Source organism: Lathamus discolor, chromosome 3 (genome assembly GCF_037157495.1).
Source record: "Lathamus discolor isolate bLatDis1 chromosome 3, bLatDis1.hap1, whole genome shotgun sequence".
NCBI classification, from domain to species: Eukaryota; Metazoa; Chordata; class Aves; order Psittaciformes; family Psittacidae; genus Lathamus; species Lathamus discolor.
In genome coordinates, this window is record NC_088886.1 from 76,774,325 (window position 1) to 76,793,485 (window position 19,161).

Here is a 19,161-nt window from a genome sequence, read left to right on the forward strand (position 1 = left end):
GCACTGCCACGCCTAAGGCAGAGAGGAAAACCTGCCCTGCTCTCGCCGCCTAGCGCTGCCCCCCTCGGCAGCACAGCTCGCCTTGCCGGGGCGCTCCGCTTCCCTGGGCAGGGGCTGGCGGAAGCGGGGTCGCTCCCGGGACAGTCACCCGTGCGCTCCGAGTGCGGGACGGGAGAGGGCCGCGGGGCGTCGCCCGGCAACGGGTGTGTTCGTCAGCGCCGGCCTCTGTGCGGTCGAGAACGGGCTCGGCCAATGCGCGTCGAGGAGCGGCGGCGGTGGTCGGTAAAGAGGCGCGGCAGGGCGGGGGGCAGAGTCAGCTGCGGCAGGTACGGGGCCGGGGGGCGCGGGGGGCGCGGGGAGCGGGGCCAGGGGGGCCGGCGGTGGGGCTGGAGGGGGCAGAGGCGGCGGGGAAGGGGCCGCCACATCCCTGCGGGGGCAGGAGCACGAGCAGGAGGCAGGCTGCCGGCTGCCCGCTGTCTCTCCTCCCGCCAGCAGGTCAGACTCGTGTTGTCGGCCACAGCGGCAGCCATGGCTCTGCTCCGCTTGAGCCAGTTGCTGGACGCCGCCATCGCGGCGCCCGATGCCGAGAGCGTGAACTTCCGAGCGCTGCGCAACCTGCTGCAGGCCATGCTGGGGCACCTGGGCCTGCAGGACCGCTCCCCCCGGGGCTTGGAGCAGCCTGCGGAGCGGGACAGGGCAAGGACCCCGGCCGCGGGGCAGCAGCCGCAGCAGGCGGGTGAGCAGCTGCCTGCGAAGGACGCGCTGCAGGACACCGCCGGCGGCTCCGAAGCTGATGTGGCTGCCGACGTGGGGCAGCCGGTGCAGAGGGTGGAAGGCGACGAGAGCAGCAGCTCTGAGGTAGAGGCTCTCCCCAGTCCCCCGGGTGCTCCCCCGCTGAGGCGCCTCCTCCTCCAGGGGCGGCTCTTTGCCCTTGGCATCAGCTTCAGCGCTCCTGCGCGGAGCTCAGCGCGGGCGGGCAGGCAGGGCTGGATGCAGCCCTGCCGCCACGGCTTTGTGTGATGGCTTCCCTTGGGGCAGGGTGGGGACCGAGTTCCTGGTCTGCAGGGAGCCTCCCGCGGGGCTCATGCCTGCCACCCTCCTCTCCTAGGACACGGCTGTCTACCAGGCTCTCCTGGAGGAGATCAGCCAGATGAAGGAGGCGCAGTCCCGCATGCAAGGCGAAATCCGCGTGATCCAGGAGGCGCTTGGCTTGGTGAGCTGCTGCTGCTGTCCCCAGGAGGGAGCTGGCCTCCTGCTCCCCTCCCTGCATCACCCCGCATCTCCCTGCGGACCCTGTCCTCCGGCCTCGGATGTCACCCAGTGTGAAGGGCACTGGGAGGGAAGGGTGGGAAGGGTGCCCCAAGAGGGGAGCATGGGAGCTCAGCCCCACCCTGCCTGGAGCCCCGGGGAGGGCAGAAATGGGCAGCGCTGCCTGCGGCTCAAGCTGCTGGCAGAGGTAACTGTGTGCGTCCACCCAAGTGGCGCTGAGGCGCTTCTTAGCTAAACACCCGTGAAAGTACCGTGGGTGCTGGGAAGGAGGGTCAAGATCTACTGGTACAATACAGCAGCAGCGCCCCCGGCACGAGCCTGCCCAGCGTCCGTCTGTCTAGTGCCCGAGTTAATTTGCAGATGCTTCTGTTCAGTCCTGCTCCCGTGTCCTGACTGCCGTCCCTCTCCTCGCCCCACTTTAGGGGAACCGCCAGGATGCTGCCGGCCAGCTGCCAGGCCTCTGCAACCCAAGGACTCTGGCCAGTGATGTGGTACGGTTACGAGCACGCCAGGTCCTGCTGCAGGACAGGAGATGGCTGCATCCCTGGGGGACCAGTGCAGGCGGTCCCTCTGCACTAGGGCACGGTCCCCAGCAGTGCTGGGTGGGAGGGGGAGTGCTCCTGTGGGCCCCCCCATGCCCCTGGCTACATGGCTGATCTCTTCCTTCCCCAGCAAATGCTGAAGGAAAGGCTGGGCCTGTACCCGGACCCGGAGGAGGTCAGCAACATGGTGCACTGGGACGTGCTGGAGGATTGCCTGGTGGGCAGCAAAGGAGAACGAGGTAGAGATGGAGGAAGACCCAGAGGAGAACAGGAAGAAGAAGACCCGTCTGCCACCACCAAGTCTCCCACTTCAGATGTGGACACCCCACATGGGGCAAGCTCAGAGCCGGGATCTAGAGAGAGCTCAGCGGGGCTGAAGGATCCGGGGGCAGCTCTAACGGCCCCCGAGCAGCAGGCAGGCGTTCCCTCAGATCGGAGGAGGGATGCTAGCACCAGAGCAATGATGCAGACAGCGTCTGGGGACGTGCAGACCACCAGCCTGGGGACCCAGCCAACAGAGCCAGAGTCCACGGGCACCCAGACCACCAGGCTGGGGACGCAGCTGGAGTCCACCACCACTCAGACCGCCAGCCTGGGGACCCAGCCAACAGAGCCAGAGTCCAGGGGCACCCAGACCACCAGGCTGGGGACGCAGCCGGAGTCCACCACCACTCAGACCGCCAGCCTGGGGACCCAGCCAACAGAGCCAGAGTCCACGGGCACCCTGACGACCAGGCTGGGGACGCAGCTGGAGTCCACCACCACTCAGACCGCCAGCCTGGGGACCCAGCCAACAGAGCCAGAGTCCACGGGCACCCAGACCACCAGGCTGGGGACGCAGCCGGAGTCCACCACCACTCAGACCGCCAGCCTGGGGACCCAGCCAACAGAGCCAGAGTCCACGGGCACCCAGACCACCAGGCTGGGGACGCAGCCGGAGTCCACCACCACTCAGACCGCCAGCCTGGGGACCCAGCCAACAGAGCCAGAGTCCACGGGCACCCTGACGACCAGGCTGGGGACGCAGCTGGAGTCCACCACCACTCAGACCGCCAGCCTGGGGACCCAGCCAACAGAGCCAGAGTCCACGGGCACCCAGACCACCAGGCTGGGGACGCAGCCGGAGTCCACCACCACTCAGACCGCCAGCCTGGGGACCCAGCCAACAGAGCCAGAGTCCACGGGCACCCAGACCACCAGGCTGGGGACGCAGCCGGAGTCCACCACCACTCAGACCGCCAGCCTGGGGACCCAGCCAACAGAGCCAGAGTCCACGGGCACCCTGACGACCAGGCTGGGGACGCAGCTGGAGTCCACCACCACTCAGACCGCCAGCCTGGGGACCCAGCCAACAGAGCCAGAGTCCACGGGCACCCAGACCACCAGGCTGGGGACGCAGCCGGAGTCCACCACCACTCAGACCGCCAGCCTGGGGACCCAGCCAACAGAGCCAGAGTCCACGGGCACCCTGACGACCAGGCTGGGGACGCAGCTGGAGTCCACCACCACTCAGACCGCCACCCTGGGGACACAGCCAGAGTCCACGGGCACCCAGACCACCAGGCTGGGGACGCAGCTGGAGTCCACCACCACTCAGACCGCCACCCTGGGGACACAGCCAGAGTCCACGGGCACCCAGACCACCAGGCTGGGGACGCAGCTGGAGTCCACCACCACTCAGACCGCCACCCTGGGGACACAGCCAGAGTCCACGGGCACCCAGACCACCAGGCTGGGGACACAGCCAGAGTCTACCGTCGCTCAGACCACCATCTCAGGGGAGCAGCTCAGCACACAGCTTGCCGGGGCTGGCACCCTGGCAGCAGGGACTCTCTTGCCAACAGCCCAGGGACTCGAGATCCCACTCGACGCTGATCCCAGGGCCACGTCCCACGTGCAAGAGCTGGCCTTGCCCTCGGGCTCCAGCAGTGCCTACCACAATGCCTACAGGTGCTACGCGGAGACGGTGGAGGCTGTCAAGCAGATTGGGCAGCTCAGACACCTCTATGCTGCCCTGAAGGAGCAGGTGGCCCAGCTAGAAGCCAGCAGGCTGGAGCGGACTGAACTGGAGAAGCTGCGCCTGCTCCTCCAGGAGGCAGGTGGGAGCTCTGGGAGGTTTGTGGGGGCCATTTGTAATGCTGGGTGTGGAGCTGGTTGTGCTCAGAGCCTGGCGCGTAGGGTGAGAGCCCTTCACTGACAGTGTGTCCCCTTGTACCATGCTCTTCTAGGCCAGGAGAGCGTTGCCAACACGCTGGGTGACCTCCAGGCCCAGGTGTCATCCGTGCAGGGCCTGGCGAGGGAGCTGCAGGGCTTGTCCAGGGAGCTGCAGGGAGAGAAGGGGAAGGTAAGGAGTCCCCGAGGGAGATGCAGGGATGCTGGGAGAGGTGGGCACGGAGGAGGTAGCTGAAGAGCCCCTGTGCTGGGGTGACACAGGGGCCATGCCCTGACTCTGCCCCCACTGCCGTTCCCAGATCAGGAAGCTGGAGAGCGCCCTTGGCAAACTGGAGGCGGCCAGAGCCAGCTGGCAAATGGATCTGAGCGACCAACTCAGCCTGCTCTCAGGGTAAAAGGACAGGAGAGGGTTTCGTTCCCTGTGGGGCTGCAGGGGAGCCCGGGAGGGCTGGGAGCATCCCATGCTGGGGAGTGAGGGACGCCCCCTGAGCAAGTAAGCTTGTGAAGACTAAGCCTGCCTGTGCCCCTGTGTCGCCGGCCAGGTCCACACCGCAGGAGGAAAAGCGGGACATGAAGGATCTGTCAGAGCAGCAGCAAATAAGCAAGGCTGCACTGGATCAGGTGGTGAGCCAGACGGCCGAGGGGGAGCAGGAGCAGGTGAGGCGTGGGGGGAGCTCCCACCCCCCGCTGGCTCTTTGAGGTAGTCCTGGCCATCCCGTGGGTGGCTGGGGCCACGGAGCCTCCACAGCACCTGGGATTGTTGGCTGCATCTGTCCCGTCTCAGAGGTGATTCCTCTTCCCCTTCTGCAGCTGGAAGAGGTGAGAGCGATGGAGAGCACGGGGCAGGAGGAGGCAGTATGCCCCATGTGCAGCAGCGACACGAGCACGCGTTTGGGGAAGCTTCTGCGACGCTATGAGAAGCTGCAGGGGCTGGTGGAGTCCCTCATGTCGAGGAAGAAGACGGGCAAGGTGGTGAGGCAGCTGCCAGGGAAGAGCCAGGTAGGGAGATGGCAGCATGGGACACTTGGGAGGGGGCTGCCAGAACCATGCCCGGCTCTCTGTGCTTCGGTGCTATGTGGGGGAGTTCCGTGCTCCCCCCCATCCTGTCTTGTAAGGTCTGCAGCATAGAGGGAGATTCAAGGCGTGCTGCAAATGTCCTGCTGGCACTGAGAGCCTGTGGCCACTGGCCCAGGAAGCCAGGTCTGTCCCTGTGGGGCAGCCTCCCCACCTTGCGTGGCACTACCTGGTTAATTTCCTCCCTGGAGCAGGACGAAGAGGTGCTGAAGCGCATCCAGGCTGCCATCCTGCAGATGCAAGGGGAGTATGAGCAGCTCAACTCTGTCACGGGGAGCCTCCTGGATGACAGTCGCCAGCAGCAGAAAGATATCGAGGTAGATGGCTGAAACCCCCGTGGGCTTAGAGCATCCTCCAGGCAGAGCCCAGGCTGGGGACCATAGGCGATTTGCTCTGTGGAGATTTAAAGAGTACCTTTCCCGGAGGATTCTGTGTGTGGGGAGAAGCAGGGGCGCTCCTGCCACAAGGTCATAGGATGCTTTCTGTGTTGGAAGGGTCTGTTGCAGTCGGTGGAGAGGCTGGAGAAGGAGAAGGCAGACAAGGAGGACCTGGAGCTGGGAATGGATGAGGTACGACCTCAAGGGGCCTAAGCAGCAGCCAAGGGGGTGCTGGGCAGGGTGACAAATGCCCCTTGTCCCCCTGGGAGCTTGGTGGCAGAGCTGGCCCTGGGGGAGGGAGGATTCCTAGCCCAGCTGCAGGTCCCTCTGTCTCCCCCCATGTCCCTGGGGCTGGTGGGACCGACCCCATGGGGGTGATGGGGCGAGTGGGACCACACAGTCGTGGGAGGAGCACAGTGGTCCTGCAGGAGTGCTTTTGCCTCTGCCCCTGCAATGGGCTGACCCTGGCTGTTGCACCTCCATCCTTTCCCCACCGTTCTCCTGCCTTTCCCTGTTGCTAGAAAGCAGACAAAGGTGCCTTGGAAAGCAGAGTCAGCCGCGCCCAATTTGAGGCCAGCCTGGAGCTGCTGAAGGAGAGAAACCAGGAGGTGCTGAGCCGGGTGACGGGCCAGGAGCAGGGGCTGCACGAGGTCCAGCAGCAGCTGCGGGAGGAGATGGCCTCCAAGGTGAGGGGCGGCTCGTCGCCGCCGCGCAAAAATGGCGCCTTCGGGGCTCGGTGGCCCAAGGCAGCATCCTCCTGAGGATTCCTGCTCCTGGCTTTTCCCTGGGGACGCCGTGTCCCGTCCCGGAGCCGCTGGCTGAGGGAGTGTGTCTGTCTGCAGCTGGATCGCCTGGAGCTGGGGCCATTCCAGCAAGAGCTGGAGGAACACTGGAAGAGCAGCCTTGAGCAGCTCAAGGAAATGGCACCACCAATGGAAGCTGACGATGCAGCCGGGATTAGGAAGTGAGTGCAAGAGGGACAGCACTCGCCTTGTTCCCGCTTTGTCCTTGCCTGCATCCCCTGTTGCCACGGTGCCTGTGGCAGCGGTTCCCAGGGCACTGGAGGTTCTTGGGCTCCCCTCTGGGAATTCTCCTGTGCCTAAGATGAAGTGGAGCTTTTTCCCAGGAGGGAGCCCACAGCCAACCACTCTCCCTCATCCTATCCCCTTTCTTCTGGAACCAGCCAGCAGGCTGGGACCTTGTTGGTGTTGGTGGGGGGGATAAACCAGGTTTCCCAGCTCACGCAGCCCGTTTTCCCCTCCCCAGGCAGCTGCTGGTGGATTTCCAGTGCCTGTCTTGTGACAGGCAGCTCAGCATGCGGGTGCCTGGCTCGTGAGTACTGCCCAGCGCAGGCGCATTGGGAGTCTGCATGGGTGGGATGGGGGAGGATGGGTGCTGGTGGTGCTCCAGACCAGGCATGGGGTTCGGGGTGTCTGCCTGCGAGGGTCTGATCGTGCCCAGCCCCCTCCACAGGCCTGCCCGTCAGCGGGAGGATTAGGAGCCCTCCCGGAGGGCAGCAGGCAGGGGATGCCGTGAGGTACAAGCCTGGGGGGTTTGGGGGGCTGCCACGAGCCAGGGCGGGTCATTTGTCCCCTGTCACCCACTGACGGCTCTTGCCCTCCCCAGGCCTATCCCGCCCATCCCGCCCTTTCCACCGCTGGTCCCTCACGTCACTGGACGATCCCAGCCCGTTCTGAAGACGGAGCAAACCCACAGGTAGGGGACACGGGACCCATCCCCATCCCCGGGCTGCATGGTGGCCCTGCCCCAGCAAGGGAGAGTCCTTCCCTGCGTCGGAGCCAAGGACTCTGCTCCCTGGGCAGGGCAGGGGAGCAGAGATGTGCCACAGAGGCTCAGCTGGGCTTGCCCCAGGCCTGGGGGTTTTACAGCCTCGCCACTGTGCTGCCCCGTCTCTCTCTCTCTCTCAGTGGCGCTGAAGCCACACGTGCTGAGTTGTGTGCTGAGTGTTCCCATACCCTATCCTGCAGGGAGCCGATGGCTGCATGCAGGTACCCCACCGTGCCACGGCAGTGTGGGGGCCAGCATACCCTCACAGGCCCGCTGCAGCGCAGCCTGCGCCTCCCGCCTGTCCAGCCCAGCACCCCACAGGCACTCCAGCCATCCACCCTGCTCCCCAGCAAGGTAGGGATGAAGAAAGAAGGGATGTGGTGGGGGTGACTGAGGTTGGGAGGGTGATGCTGAGCATCTGGGGGGAATCCATGCCTCAGTTTCCCCGGGAGAGACGGGTACAGAGGGTTGCTCGGGGCTGCTGAATTCAGCCCCATGCCTTAGCCAACCCATTGTCTCCTCCCCAGCAGGACAAGGTAGAGCTGTTGGGGCAGGACAGCCGCAGGGCTGGCCCCTGCCCCTCGGCCCCAGGCACCACTGGCCCACTGGAACGAAGGTCAGCCTCATCCCACAGCCACCTCCTCCAGGGACACCAGCCCCACCCGCCCCTCCAGCCCCGCAGGATGGATGCAGCAACGCGGCAGCCGGGCAGGCCTGCGGGTCACCGGCTGAATCCCATTGCCCGGGCACCCCAGCAGGCGCGAGGAAGTAGCTCCCAGCAGCAGCAATAAAGGGTGATGTGAGGCAAAGCGCCTGTGTGGCCTGAGTGCGGGGACCCTGGCTTGGCATCTGCCCTTGGCCTGTGGCCACAGTGTCACTGAAGGAGCTGAAAACAGCCCCTGGCCCCCCCCCTGCTCCTCACCCCCGGGGTTGAGCAATCTCATATAACCATGCCGGTGGTTATGTGTTTATTCTTACGCTAACAAGGGTGCTCTTGGAGGTGCCGGAGATCCTGCCCTCAGCCTGATCCCTGCATCCTCTGGGTGACAGGGAAGAAGAAGAGACAGGCAGAGCAGCCCCTGCCGATGTTGCCCACAGTGCTTGCAGGAGAGCCAGTGCCCCCCAGGCTCCAGCCCTGACCTGCTTTGCAGGAGCTCACTCCCTGCCATGCTGCGTGTGGGTACCAGGCTCTGTGAGCAGCCACAGCGGGAGGATGGAGCAGGGCTGAGCTCCAGAGAGGAGCAGCAGGAGCACGGCTGCAGTGTGGACGTGAGGGCTCTGTCCAGGCAATGGGAGCAGGGACAAAGACCTTCACCATCAGCCCAAGCGCCTTCCCGCCCTTGGAACACAAGCTCCCTGCCGCACACGTCTGAGGTCCGCACAACCCCTGAGATGGAGAAACTGCCTGTTCCACAAGTCCAAGGCCATCCCCAGCCCGCTGTCATGCTGATGGACCGGAGTGTCCCTTCCAAACGGTGTCTGTGATTCTGTGCTCCTAAAGAGCAGGAAGTTCCCCATGCCTGGATAAGCAATTTCAGCTGCAGCTGGGTTTGCACATGCAGGGAGTGGTTTGGTATTGGTGGCTGGAGGGCATTGCTCCCAGTGCCAGCAGGGCTGGAGATGGGCTGTGGGCTTTGCTGGCAATAGCCCTGCAGGACCCCAGCGAGCTGTGTTGGAGCAGGTGGAAAGCAGGCCCAAGGGGGCACATCTGCAAATGTCTTTCCATGCCGGGAGGGCTGGGATTTAATGGGAAATCCTGGTGTCTGAGCTGAGCACGTGAACCCAACAGCTGGCCTATGGGATTAAAGGCAGGAATAAATCACAGCAGGCAAGGATACCAGCAAGTGCCCAGCCCCACGCAGCCTGCACATCAGGATCTTCCTCTGGCCCACCGTCACGGACCAGAGGAGAGGGATGCCTGGAGGCCTGCAAACCCTGGCCTGTATCTTCTACCTGCTGCACCTCGAGTTCTTTCTGGGAGAGATGTGGCAGAACCAGCCCTCTCCCTAAGGGCATTCAGCGCAGGCATGGGAGGGGAGTGAAGAGAGCCTCTCCTTCCCCAGCCCAGGAGGGCACAGGAGCCCAAGTGGAAGTGCACAGCAAGCCTTCGAGGGCCAAGGTTGCACCTTCTTTCACTGCCTGGGGGATTGAGTGGGGGAAATGGGTCTTTGGCAGCTCACCCTCTTTGGAAAGGCTCCAGCTGCCTTAGGAGACATTCCTCACATAGCTTTGCTGTGAAGAAAGTGCTGACCTGTTACAGGGGCGTTTGCTGAGCAAGTGAAGACGAGCCAAAGGCAGCTCTGAAGTGCTGGGAGAGAATGGGTTTCCCATCACGAGGGCTGGGCAGGAGGTCAGGCTCACAGATGTGCATCTGTATATATCCACATGTATATATATGCATCTATAGACTGCTCGGCCACACGCTGGTGCCCAGGACCTGCCTGTGGTGCTTCCTGAATCCCTGCCAGTGGTTAGCCCCAGGAAACAGGCAGGGAGCTGGAGCCTGTGAGTTGGGATCAGAAAAGGGTTAAAGAGGGGGTGTTTAGCTACAGTCGGACTTGGAGCAGCTCTTGGAGTACAGGGACATGCATGGGACAAAGATGCTGTTCCTTCTTCGTAACAGAAGCAGGATGCTGGCACTGGCAACTGCAGTGACAAAGAGTATTTAGACCAGGAGCAGGTGGTTCATAGAAGCACAGCATGGTTTGGGTTGGAAGGGACCTTAAGATCATCCAGCTCCAACCCCTGCCACGGGCAGGGACACCTTCCACTAGAGCAGGGTGCTCCAAGCCCCGGTGTCCAACCTGGCCTTGAACACTGCCAGGGATGGGGCAGCCACAGCTTCTGTGGGCACCCTGTGCCAGCGCCTCAGCACCCTCACAGGGAAGAGCTTCTGCCTCATCTCCAACATGACCTTCCCCTCCTGCAGTCTGAACCCATCACCCCTGTCCTATCGCTGCAGTCCCTGATGAAGCCTCTCCCCAGCATCCTTGCAGCCCCCTTCAGACACCGGAAGCTGCCCTGAGGTCCTCCCCCGCTCCATCACCATCATCTCCCCCCCACGCCGGCCCCCCCTCTCGCGGGGCGGGGGCAGGGGCGGGCCCGTTTCCACTCCGGGTCCGTGCTGGTTGGGAGGCAGCGGTCGCAGCGCTCTCGGCCCCGCCGTGTGCGCGGGGCGCAAGCGGAGGAAAGCGGTGCCGGGGCGGGAGGCACGACCGGTAACGCGGCTCTGGCACGGCAGGGTGCGGGCGGGCCCGGCTGAAGCGGGAGCTGGAGCGGCTGCTGCCCTTCCCCGAGGAGGTGGTGGCCGGGCTGGGTCAGCTCCGGCGGCTCAGCGCCGGCTGCCTCGGTGCTAAGAGCTCCTTCAGCGGTAAGGAGCATCGCCGGCGGGAGCTGCGTCCCCCTTCGTTCCTCCCTACAGCTCCTTTTCTTTCTCCTCTCCTCACGGGGTCTGCTCTCGCTTTGCCGTCTCAAGCCGCAAGGCTTCGGGATGCCTCGTGCCTAGGCAGGAGCAGAACTCGCCCTTGTTTGGAATTAGAGGGATCTGGATGGATGAAGTCGGTTTTGTCCCTGGGCTCTTTGGCAGGACCAGGGAGCAGTGATTTGTGCAGCCCAGGTGGGAAGTTGTGCTTTTCCAGGGGCTCCTCCTGCTCTAACAAGGCTGGTGGAGCGCTCCGTGTGCTGGCAGTGCATGACAATTACCTGGCGTGTGGTTACATTGGGTTTGGGAACCTGTTAAAATAGACGGTGTTAAAGGCACGTCTGTGTTCCCCTGGGCTATCCTGGTTGCAATTAATAAACATCCCATCCCAATATGGTCCCACCTGCTCTGTGCAGCCTGGGTTGCACATTCCTACATCTTTGGGTTACTTTGGGTTTGCATTGTGAGAAATGGGAATTGCAGGTGGCTGTAATTCAGGTGTGAGAGTGATACGCGGATAGACTCCACAACTCGTTCAAGTTGTAAACTAGGTATGCTTTTATTCAGCGCTGAGACACATGAGGGATCGTTTCTCCAAAGGCATGCGTGCCTCAGCATCATTTCCCTTTACATTTATCCTCTAAAGTTATACATATGCATGAGGTTGCGCAACAGGCCTATACATATTCATGTCCTATCCCCGCTTGGTATAATAATGAGCTAAGTCCCTTGCACCTGCACAGTGCCTCCTAGTGGTCGTGGGCGAGGGTCTCAAGATGAAGTAAATGAGCCTTCCTCGAGGCTGAGCTTCTCACCTCTGGCCGTCACGCATGCTCTTTAGGAGCCTGGTTTAAGTCCAAACCGCAAGGCTCTCTGTTTCTCCCCTTTATCAGCAGCTTATTGTCCTGGTACTGCCTGGCAAGCATGATAGGTCCTGGCTGCAGAGCTCTGATGCGGAGAGTGCTCTGCTTCACCCATCCAAAGAGGTGATTTTAACCCCCACTTCCCAACACCCTCATCTTTCCTCCCCTTCTCCCCTTCCAGACCTTCAACAACCTATGAGTAAAAATGCAGTTAAAGACAGGATCATTAAAGCGCACAAGCATCGGCAGAATACACTCTTCCAGGGCAAAGAACAGGCCACTTGGAAGGGTGCAATGCAAGCAGCCCAGCCAGTGATGTCCCACTGCATTGGACATTGCACACTCATTGACAGTTCAGCTACTTAGTGGGTTTAGTCAAGGAAATTAAGGCAAGGCACAGCTCTCAATGGGAGAAACACATGGAAGAACATGTGCATGGATACAAACATAGACCCCTGAGGTCACAGGCAGCCTAACAGTGACCAGGACTGCAGCGACAGGACAAAGGGTGATGGGTTCAAACTGGAACGGGGGAAGTTCAGGTTGGAGATAAGGAAGTTCTTCCCTGTGAGGGTGCTGCATGCCCAAGTACATCCTGTGTGTGTGCAGCAGCCGGTTGGAAGTGCACACGCTGCTGCATCACCTCTGCACCCTGACCACCATCCTGCTGCAGGCACTGGTGCCCAGAGAGGACAATGCAGGAGCTATCAATTATTCCAGGTCTTCGGCCCTCCCCTGCTCGCTCCCAGGGTGCAGAGCTGCAGGTGAAAGACAAAGACAAGGCTGTGTGGTAGAAGAGCAGCTCAAGGGTGCTGCTCTCTACTCATGGGGCTGCTTTCATGGGCAGAAAAACCTGATCACAACTGCTGCTGCTTAAACATAAGCTGTGCTACCAGCATCGGGGCTGCTCCTATAAACCACAACCCCCACGGGACGTTTCCCTGTGACCTTCCCAAACATCACGTTTTCCATGGGAGCCATTCAAGGAAGCCCAAAGGTGACCGCAGGCACCTCAGGCTGCTGTCCCCAGCTTTGTCTCTCCATCAATAGCCCCGCAGAGCAGCCCCCAGGGTCAGCAATGCAGCACAAGCGTCGCAATGCATCAGGCTGACAGGGCGGAGGTGAGGCAGGGAGCTCCCCATCACACAGCACAGAGGCTGTAGCACCACAGAATGAAGGAATTGTTCCTCATCTCCACCTAAACCTCCCCTGGTGCGGCCTGGGGCCGTTTCCTCTTGTCCCATCCCTTGTTCCTTGGGAGCAGAGACCATCTCAGCCTGAAAGCTTAACCTGGGGTTTCCGGCCAGCTCTGCTCCCATGCTTGGGCTTGAAGGAGCATTGAGAGACCCCAGTTGTCTGCAAGCAGCCACTCAGAGACCTTCAACACCTTCCTACAGCTACTCTTGTGGGAGCCAGGGAGAAATGCTTGGCAAGGGGAGCACACCGCAGGAAAACTAAGGGAAGTCACAAGAATAAGGCCTAAACTGCTCCTCCAAGGCCAGCTCATTACCCAGGCAATGAGAAGAGCAGGATGGTCACAGGATTAGGCTTTACTCTTTTAAGCCATCCCTTAGGCTTTCTCTGCAGTACATGGCTCAACAGCTTCAGAGGTGGGAGAGCAGAGAACTGATGAGCAACAGCCACCTCTGAACAGCCACACATCAATAAATGCCCTTCCCAATCTCAAACCCTTACCCCTAAACAAAGGTTCCAGGGCCACAACACAGTTATATGGACTGTAACAACTATATAATTAAAAGCCCCTTTCCAGTTTGAAAGGCTTTGGGGCCATCACAGCTCCAGCAGTAACTATATGCATTTATTTAAAGGGTTCAGCTCAGCATCCATCCTACAGAGACTTTAAGAGGCCTCCAGCAACCCCGCCAAATCCTCAATTCCCACAGCAGTGTTAGCTTTTAAAACCCATGGGAGAGGCAAACTGCTTAAGAGTTGCATACATGACACTAACCTCCCATAGAAAACATATCAGACACAGCTCAAACCCAAAACGAAAGCTACATCTACCTTCCGATCTATGACAACAGACCGTCTATCACATCTTGAGCCCCAAATTTCTCATGCAGTGATACACAGACTCACAGGATAATCAGGGTTGGAAAGGACCTTAAGACATGCCAGGGTATCTTCCTCCTCTCCTCCCAGGTGCCAGAGGCCATGCTTCGGCTGCTGCAAGCCCAGGTCTCTGGGGAGGATGCTGCGCACAGGTAGAGGTACATCTGCCTCCCCAAGAAGCCCCGTTTCCAAGCAGAATGAGCCCATTGCTGGCCTATAGGGAGGTTCAGACATGCACCTCTTGATGAGAAGCACAGCTTGGACAACCTTCCCCCCATGCTGCAGGAACAAACCCTCGGATCCACTTCTCCAAACCAAGCCCTTGCCCATTCTGAGGTCTGCCAATTGACTTCCCCCCAGGCCTTTAAGTGGACCAAGCAACACGGATGTTATCCACCTGCCATGTGGCCTTGAAGGCATCTCTCTTTTTCACTCACAAATCACCACGCACGGCAAAACCTTCCCCTGGAGCATCTTCCCTTCTGCTCTCCCCCTTCCCAGAGGGAAGCAAAAGAAACAGGGATCCAGCAGTGTTTGCCAGGCCCTAGCAACAAGGGGAGGATGGAGGAAGGATTAGAGGGGAGCAGCCCGCCAGACACCACCAGGCTAAGCTGCCAGCACTCATCGGGTGTGATGGGACATGCAGGCCCCAGCACAGTGGCACTTCCACCCCACAGCAGGACAAGAAGGAGGAGAAGGTGGCAGGAGGGAGGATGCTTGGCTTTGCTCCACCACTCTAAAGGTGGTCCTCAGCATCAGGGAGAGAGAAGGGGGCCTGGCTCCTCAGCTTTGGGCATTGCCAGCACTGCAGCACCTCCACCAGGCCACAGGTAACGGAATAGCCTCCTGCAGAGCAGGAAGGAAGGGTGAGATGCTGAACAAGGATTAACATACGTGTTTCACCAAGGGGGAATAAGGAAATAAGTCATCTGGGGGAACTGTCATAGAGGAAAAGAGACCTGGATAGGAAAGGAGAGGTAGAAGACCCTAAATCAGCCTTCACTGATGTTTGGATAGGACTCTTGACTTGGAAGTCAGCTTCAGTTCCTTTCGGTCCTCCTGGTCCAGGTTAATGGTGCTGGGTTAGGGTCAGTGCTGCTTTACCCATGAGGACGGGATGTGGGATGGGCAGGACCTTTATGAGACCACCTCCCTGCTGGGACATCTCTCCCAGTGGGGAGCAGCTCTGGCTGCTTTCAATGAACACAGAAACACCCCAAACCACTCCTGTGTTCCGCTCCAGGACTTGTCAGCACTCAGCAGCTAAAACTATCTCCTTGGATCCCTTCCCAAGGTGGGCTTTAGGCCAGGTCCAGCACAGCAGCATCACTCCAGCATTCCCACTGAGAGGAATTAAGTACCTTCAAATGACTTGATTTTGCAGATGAGCTGTAGAAGGGACTCAGCTGGGTCTGCAATCACTGCCTGCATCTAATACACGGATGAAGCTTTTCCCCTTCCCCTCTTGATGCAGAGGCTTGACCAATGTACAGGTGGGCTGTACAAGGGGGTTTTACAAGGGGGTTGTATAAGGGGGTTGTGCAAGGGGGGTTAAAGGAATTTTGCTTGTTTAACAGAAAGGATTGGTTGCAAATACCTATCACGCTTGCCAGGCAGTACCAGGACAATAAGCTACTGATAAGGGGGAGAAACAGAGAGCCTTGCGGTTTGGACTTACACCAGGCTCCTAAAGAGCATGCGTGACGGCCAGAGGTGAGAAGCTCAGCCTCGAGGAAGGCTCATTTACTTCATCTTGAGACCCTCGCCCACGACCACTAGGAGGCACTGTGCAGGTGCAAGGGACTTAGCTCATTATTATACCAGGAGCGCGGCGAACAGAGCCGGCAAACAGAGAGCGTCGAGGCAGAGGGTCGAGGCAGTTCGCGCGGGCAGGCGAGCGGGCAGGGGAGCGTTCCATCCGCCTCATCGAGAGGACTCGCCTGGAGTACAGGAGGGGGAAGGAGTGCTGAGAGACGTAGACGGATTGATTGACCAGATAGATCATGGTTACAACACGATCGAAAGCTGTAGTGAGTACTAATGTGGGTATCCAGACTGAGCCTTCCTGCAGACATGCAGCTGTGCAGGTCTCTGGCTGCAGCGAATGCCTGATCCTGGCACTTGTATTGGAGGGAGCCAGTGATACTGCTTGTGTTCGCTGTGAGCAAATAAATGACCTGCTCAGGCAGGTGGCTGAACTGAGGGAGGAGGTAGAAAGGTTGAGAGCCATTAGAGAGTGTGAAAGTGAAATAGATTGGTGGAGCCACACTCTAAGGCAAGGGCAGAGGGAAGTGGTTCAACAAGATATGGATCCCCTTCCCTCCTACCATCAGACAGAAGGAGAGAGCTTAATGGACAAGGATGGATGGAGGGAGGTTCCTCCTCGGAGAGGTAAGCGAAAACCCTCACAATCCCTTCCTCCCTCCCAATTGCCCTTGAATAACAGGTACGAGGTCTTGGAAATTCAGGGCCAGGTGAATGGAGATGGTGAGGCAAATCTATCTAGTGAGTCACCCAGGGCTTGTCACTCACCCCCATGCCTCAGAACTTCCCCAACCAAGAAGAAAAGAAGAGTAATTGTGGTGGGTGACTCCCTTCTGAGGGGAACAGAAGGGCCCATTTGTCGACCGGATCCACCCCACAGGGAGGTCTGCTGCCTGCCTGGGGCTCGGATTAGAGATGTTAAAAAGAAACTCTCTGAACTGGTGCAGCCGTCTGACTACTACCCGCTGCTGGTTTTTCAGGTTGGCAGTGACGAAATTATTACGAGGAACGTAAGGGCGATGAAGAGAGACTTCAGGGCCCTGGGACGGCTGGTTAAAGGGTCTGGAGCGCAAGTGGTGTTTGCCTCCATACCTGTTGCAAGCGAGGGTGAAGGGATACACAAGAAGACTCTGCAGGTTAATGTATGGCTACGTGACTGGTGCCAAAGGCAGGGGTTTGGGTTTTTCAGTCACGGGCTGCTGTATGGGACACCTGGTTTGCTGGTGACAGGCGGGATACACCAGTCCCAGAGAAGAAAAAGGGTTCTGGGACAGGAGTTAGCAGGGCTTATTGACAGGGCTTTAAACTAGTTATGAAGGGGGGAGGGGATTTAACTGGGCCTGTTGGGGACAAGCCCAAGAGGAACATGCTAGGGATTGAAGGATGGCGGGCTAAGGAGGACGATCAATCTCTTGTTTCACTTGTGGGAAAGGATAGCTCTTTAGACCCTGTCCCGCAGGGGAAAAAGGGTACTAGGGCTGGCTCCCTGAAATGCCTGTACACCAATGCACGCAGCATGGGGAATAAACAGGAGGAGTTAGAAGTCTGTGTGCGGGCTAAAGGTTATGATCTAGTGGCAATTACAGAGACATGGTGGGACAGTTCACATGACTGGAATGTGGTCATGGATGGCTATGTCCTTTTTAGGAAAGATAGGTCAGCGAAGCGAGGTGGTGGAGTGGCTCTTTACGTGAGAGAGCAACTAGAATGTATTGAGTTCTGTCCGGGGTCGGATGAGGAGCAAGTGGAATGTCTGTGGGTACGAATTAAGGGGCAGACTGGCACGGGTGATACAGTTGTGGGGGTCTATTACAGACCTCCTGATCAGGACGAAGGAGTTGATGAGGCTTTCTACAGGCAACTGGAAGTAGCCTCGCGACTACATGCCTTAGTCGTCGTGGGGGACTTTAACTACCCCGATATTTGCTGGAAGACTCACACAGCCAGTCATTCACAGTCTAGGAGGTTCCTCGAGTGCATTGATGATAATTTCTTAATGCAAATGGTGGACGTACCAACTAGGAGAGCAGCGCTGCTAGATTTAGTACTCGCCAACAAGGAGGGTTTGGTCGAAGTGGTGACGGTCAATGGCAGCCTTGGCTGCAGTGACCATGAGATGGTGGAGTTTAGGATCCTGTGTGGGAGGAATAGAATACCTAGCAAAGCCACAGTTCTGGATTTCCGAAGGGCCAACTTTGGCCTCTTCAGTCAACTGCTAAGGGAAGTCTCATGGGAAAGGGTACTAGGCGGTAAAGGGGCTCAAGATAGTTGGTTAGCATTCAAGGACCGCTTCTTCCAAGCTCAGGATCGGAGCGTCCCAATGAGTAGGAAATCAAGTAAGGGATCTAGGAGACCGGTGTGGTTAAACAAGGAGCTGCTGGGCAAACTCAAGTGGAAAAGGAGAATCTATGGATTATGTAAGGAGGGGCTGGCCGCTTGGGAGGAATATCGGACAGTTGTTAGAGGATGTAGGGAGGCAATTAGGACAGCTAAGGCCTCTTTGGAACTCAATCTTGCTAGTCGGGTTAAAGACAATAGAAAGGGCTTCTTCAAACACATAGCAAATAAAACTAACACAAGAGGCAATATAGGCCCACTGCTGAACGAAGTGGGTACCCTGGAGACAGAGGATATAAAGAAGGCAGAGGTGCTGAATGCCTTCTTTGCCTCTGTCTTTACTCCTGCAGACTCTCCCCGAGGGCCCCGGATTTCTATAGCCCCAGAAGGAGTCAGGACAAAGGAGGAGTTTGCTTTGGTAGATGAGAATTGGGTTAGGGATCAGCTATGCAAACTGGACATCTGTAAATCGATGGGTCCGGATGGAATGCACCCACGGGTGCTGAGGGAGCTGGCGGAGGTCATTGCTAGGCCACTTTCCATCATCTTTGGTAAGTCGTGGGAAACGGGCGAGGTGCCTGAGGATTGGCGGATGGCAAAGGTCACACCAGTCTATAAGAAGGGCAAGAAGGAGGACCCGGGTAATTATAGACCGGTCAGCCTTACCTCCATCCCTGGAAAGGTGATGGAACAACTTATTCTTGACTCCATCACTAGGCATATCAAGGATGAGGGGGTCATTAAGAACAGCCAACATGGTTTTATGAGGGGGAAGTCATGTATGACCAACCTTATAGCCTTCTATGAGGAAGTGACTAGGTGGAGGGATGATGGTAGAGCGGTAGATGTAGTTTTTCTTGATTTCAGTAAGGCATTTGATACTGTCTCCCACAGCATCCTCATAGATAAGCTAAAGAAGTGTGGGCTTGACGATCAAGTAGTGAGGTGGATCGAGAACTGGTTGAAAGGAAGAAGGCAGAGAGTTGTGGTCAATGGCGCAGAATCTAGCTGGAGGTCTGTGACTAGTGGAGTCCCTCAGGGGTCGGTGCTGGGACCGGTGCTGTTTAATATTTTCATCAATGACCTGGATGAGGGAACTGAGTGCACCCTCAGCAAGTTTGCTGATGACACAAAACTGGGAGGAGTGGCTGACACACCAGAGGACTGTGCTGCCATTCAGCGAGACCTGGACAGGCTGGAGAGATGGGCGGGGAGAAACTTGATGAAATTTAACAAGGGCAAGTGTAGAGTCTTGCATCTGGGGAAGAACAACCCCATGTACCAGTACAGGTTGGGGGGTGACCTGCTGGAAAGTAGCGAAGGGGAAAGGGACCTGGGGGTCCTGGTGGATAGGAGGATGACCATGAGCCAGAATGTGCTCTTGTGGCCAAGAAGGCAAATGGCATCTTAGGGTGCATTAGAAAGGGAGTGGTTAGTAGGTCAAGAGAGGTTCTCCTCCCCCTCTACTCAGCCTTGGTGAG

At 58.9% G+C, this 19,161-nt stretch overlaps 1 protein-coding gene across 1 annotated transcript; it reads left to right on the forward strand.

Annotated features, from left to right (window-relative positions):
• LOC136009724 (nucleosome-remodeling factor subunit BPTF-like) lies at positions 1-8,013 on the forward strand. Its single transcript, XM_065669894.1, has 17 exons — positions 1-326; positions 496-858; positions 1,109-1,213; positions 1,692-1,760; positions 1,942-3,910; positions 4,040-4,155; positions 4,283-4,374; positions 4,526-4,640; positions 4,794-4,982; positions 5,252-5,374; positions 5,552-5,626; positions 5,956-6,120; positions 6,277-6,398; positions 6,701-6,766; positions 7,061-7,150; positions 7,423-7,576; positions 7,753-8,013. The coding sequence occupies exons 2-17, from the start codon at positions 529-531 to the stop codon at positions 8,011-8,013; spliced, it is 4,041 nt and encodes a 1,346-aa protein (XP_065525966.1). The 5' UTR covers positions 1-326; positions 496-528.
• The last annotated feature ends 11,148 nt before the right edge of the window (positions 8,014-19,161 follow it).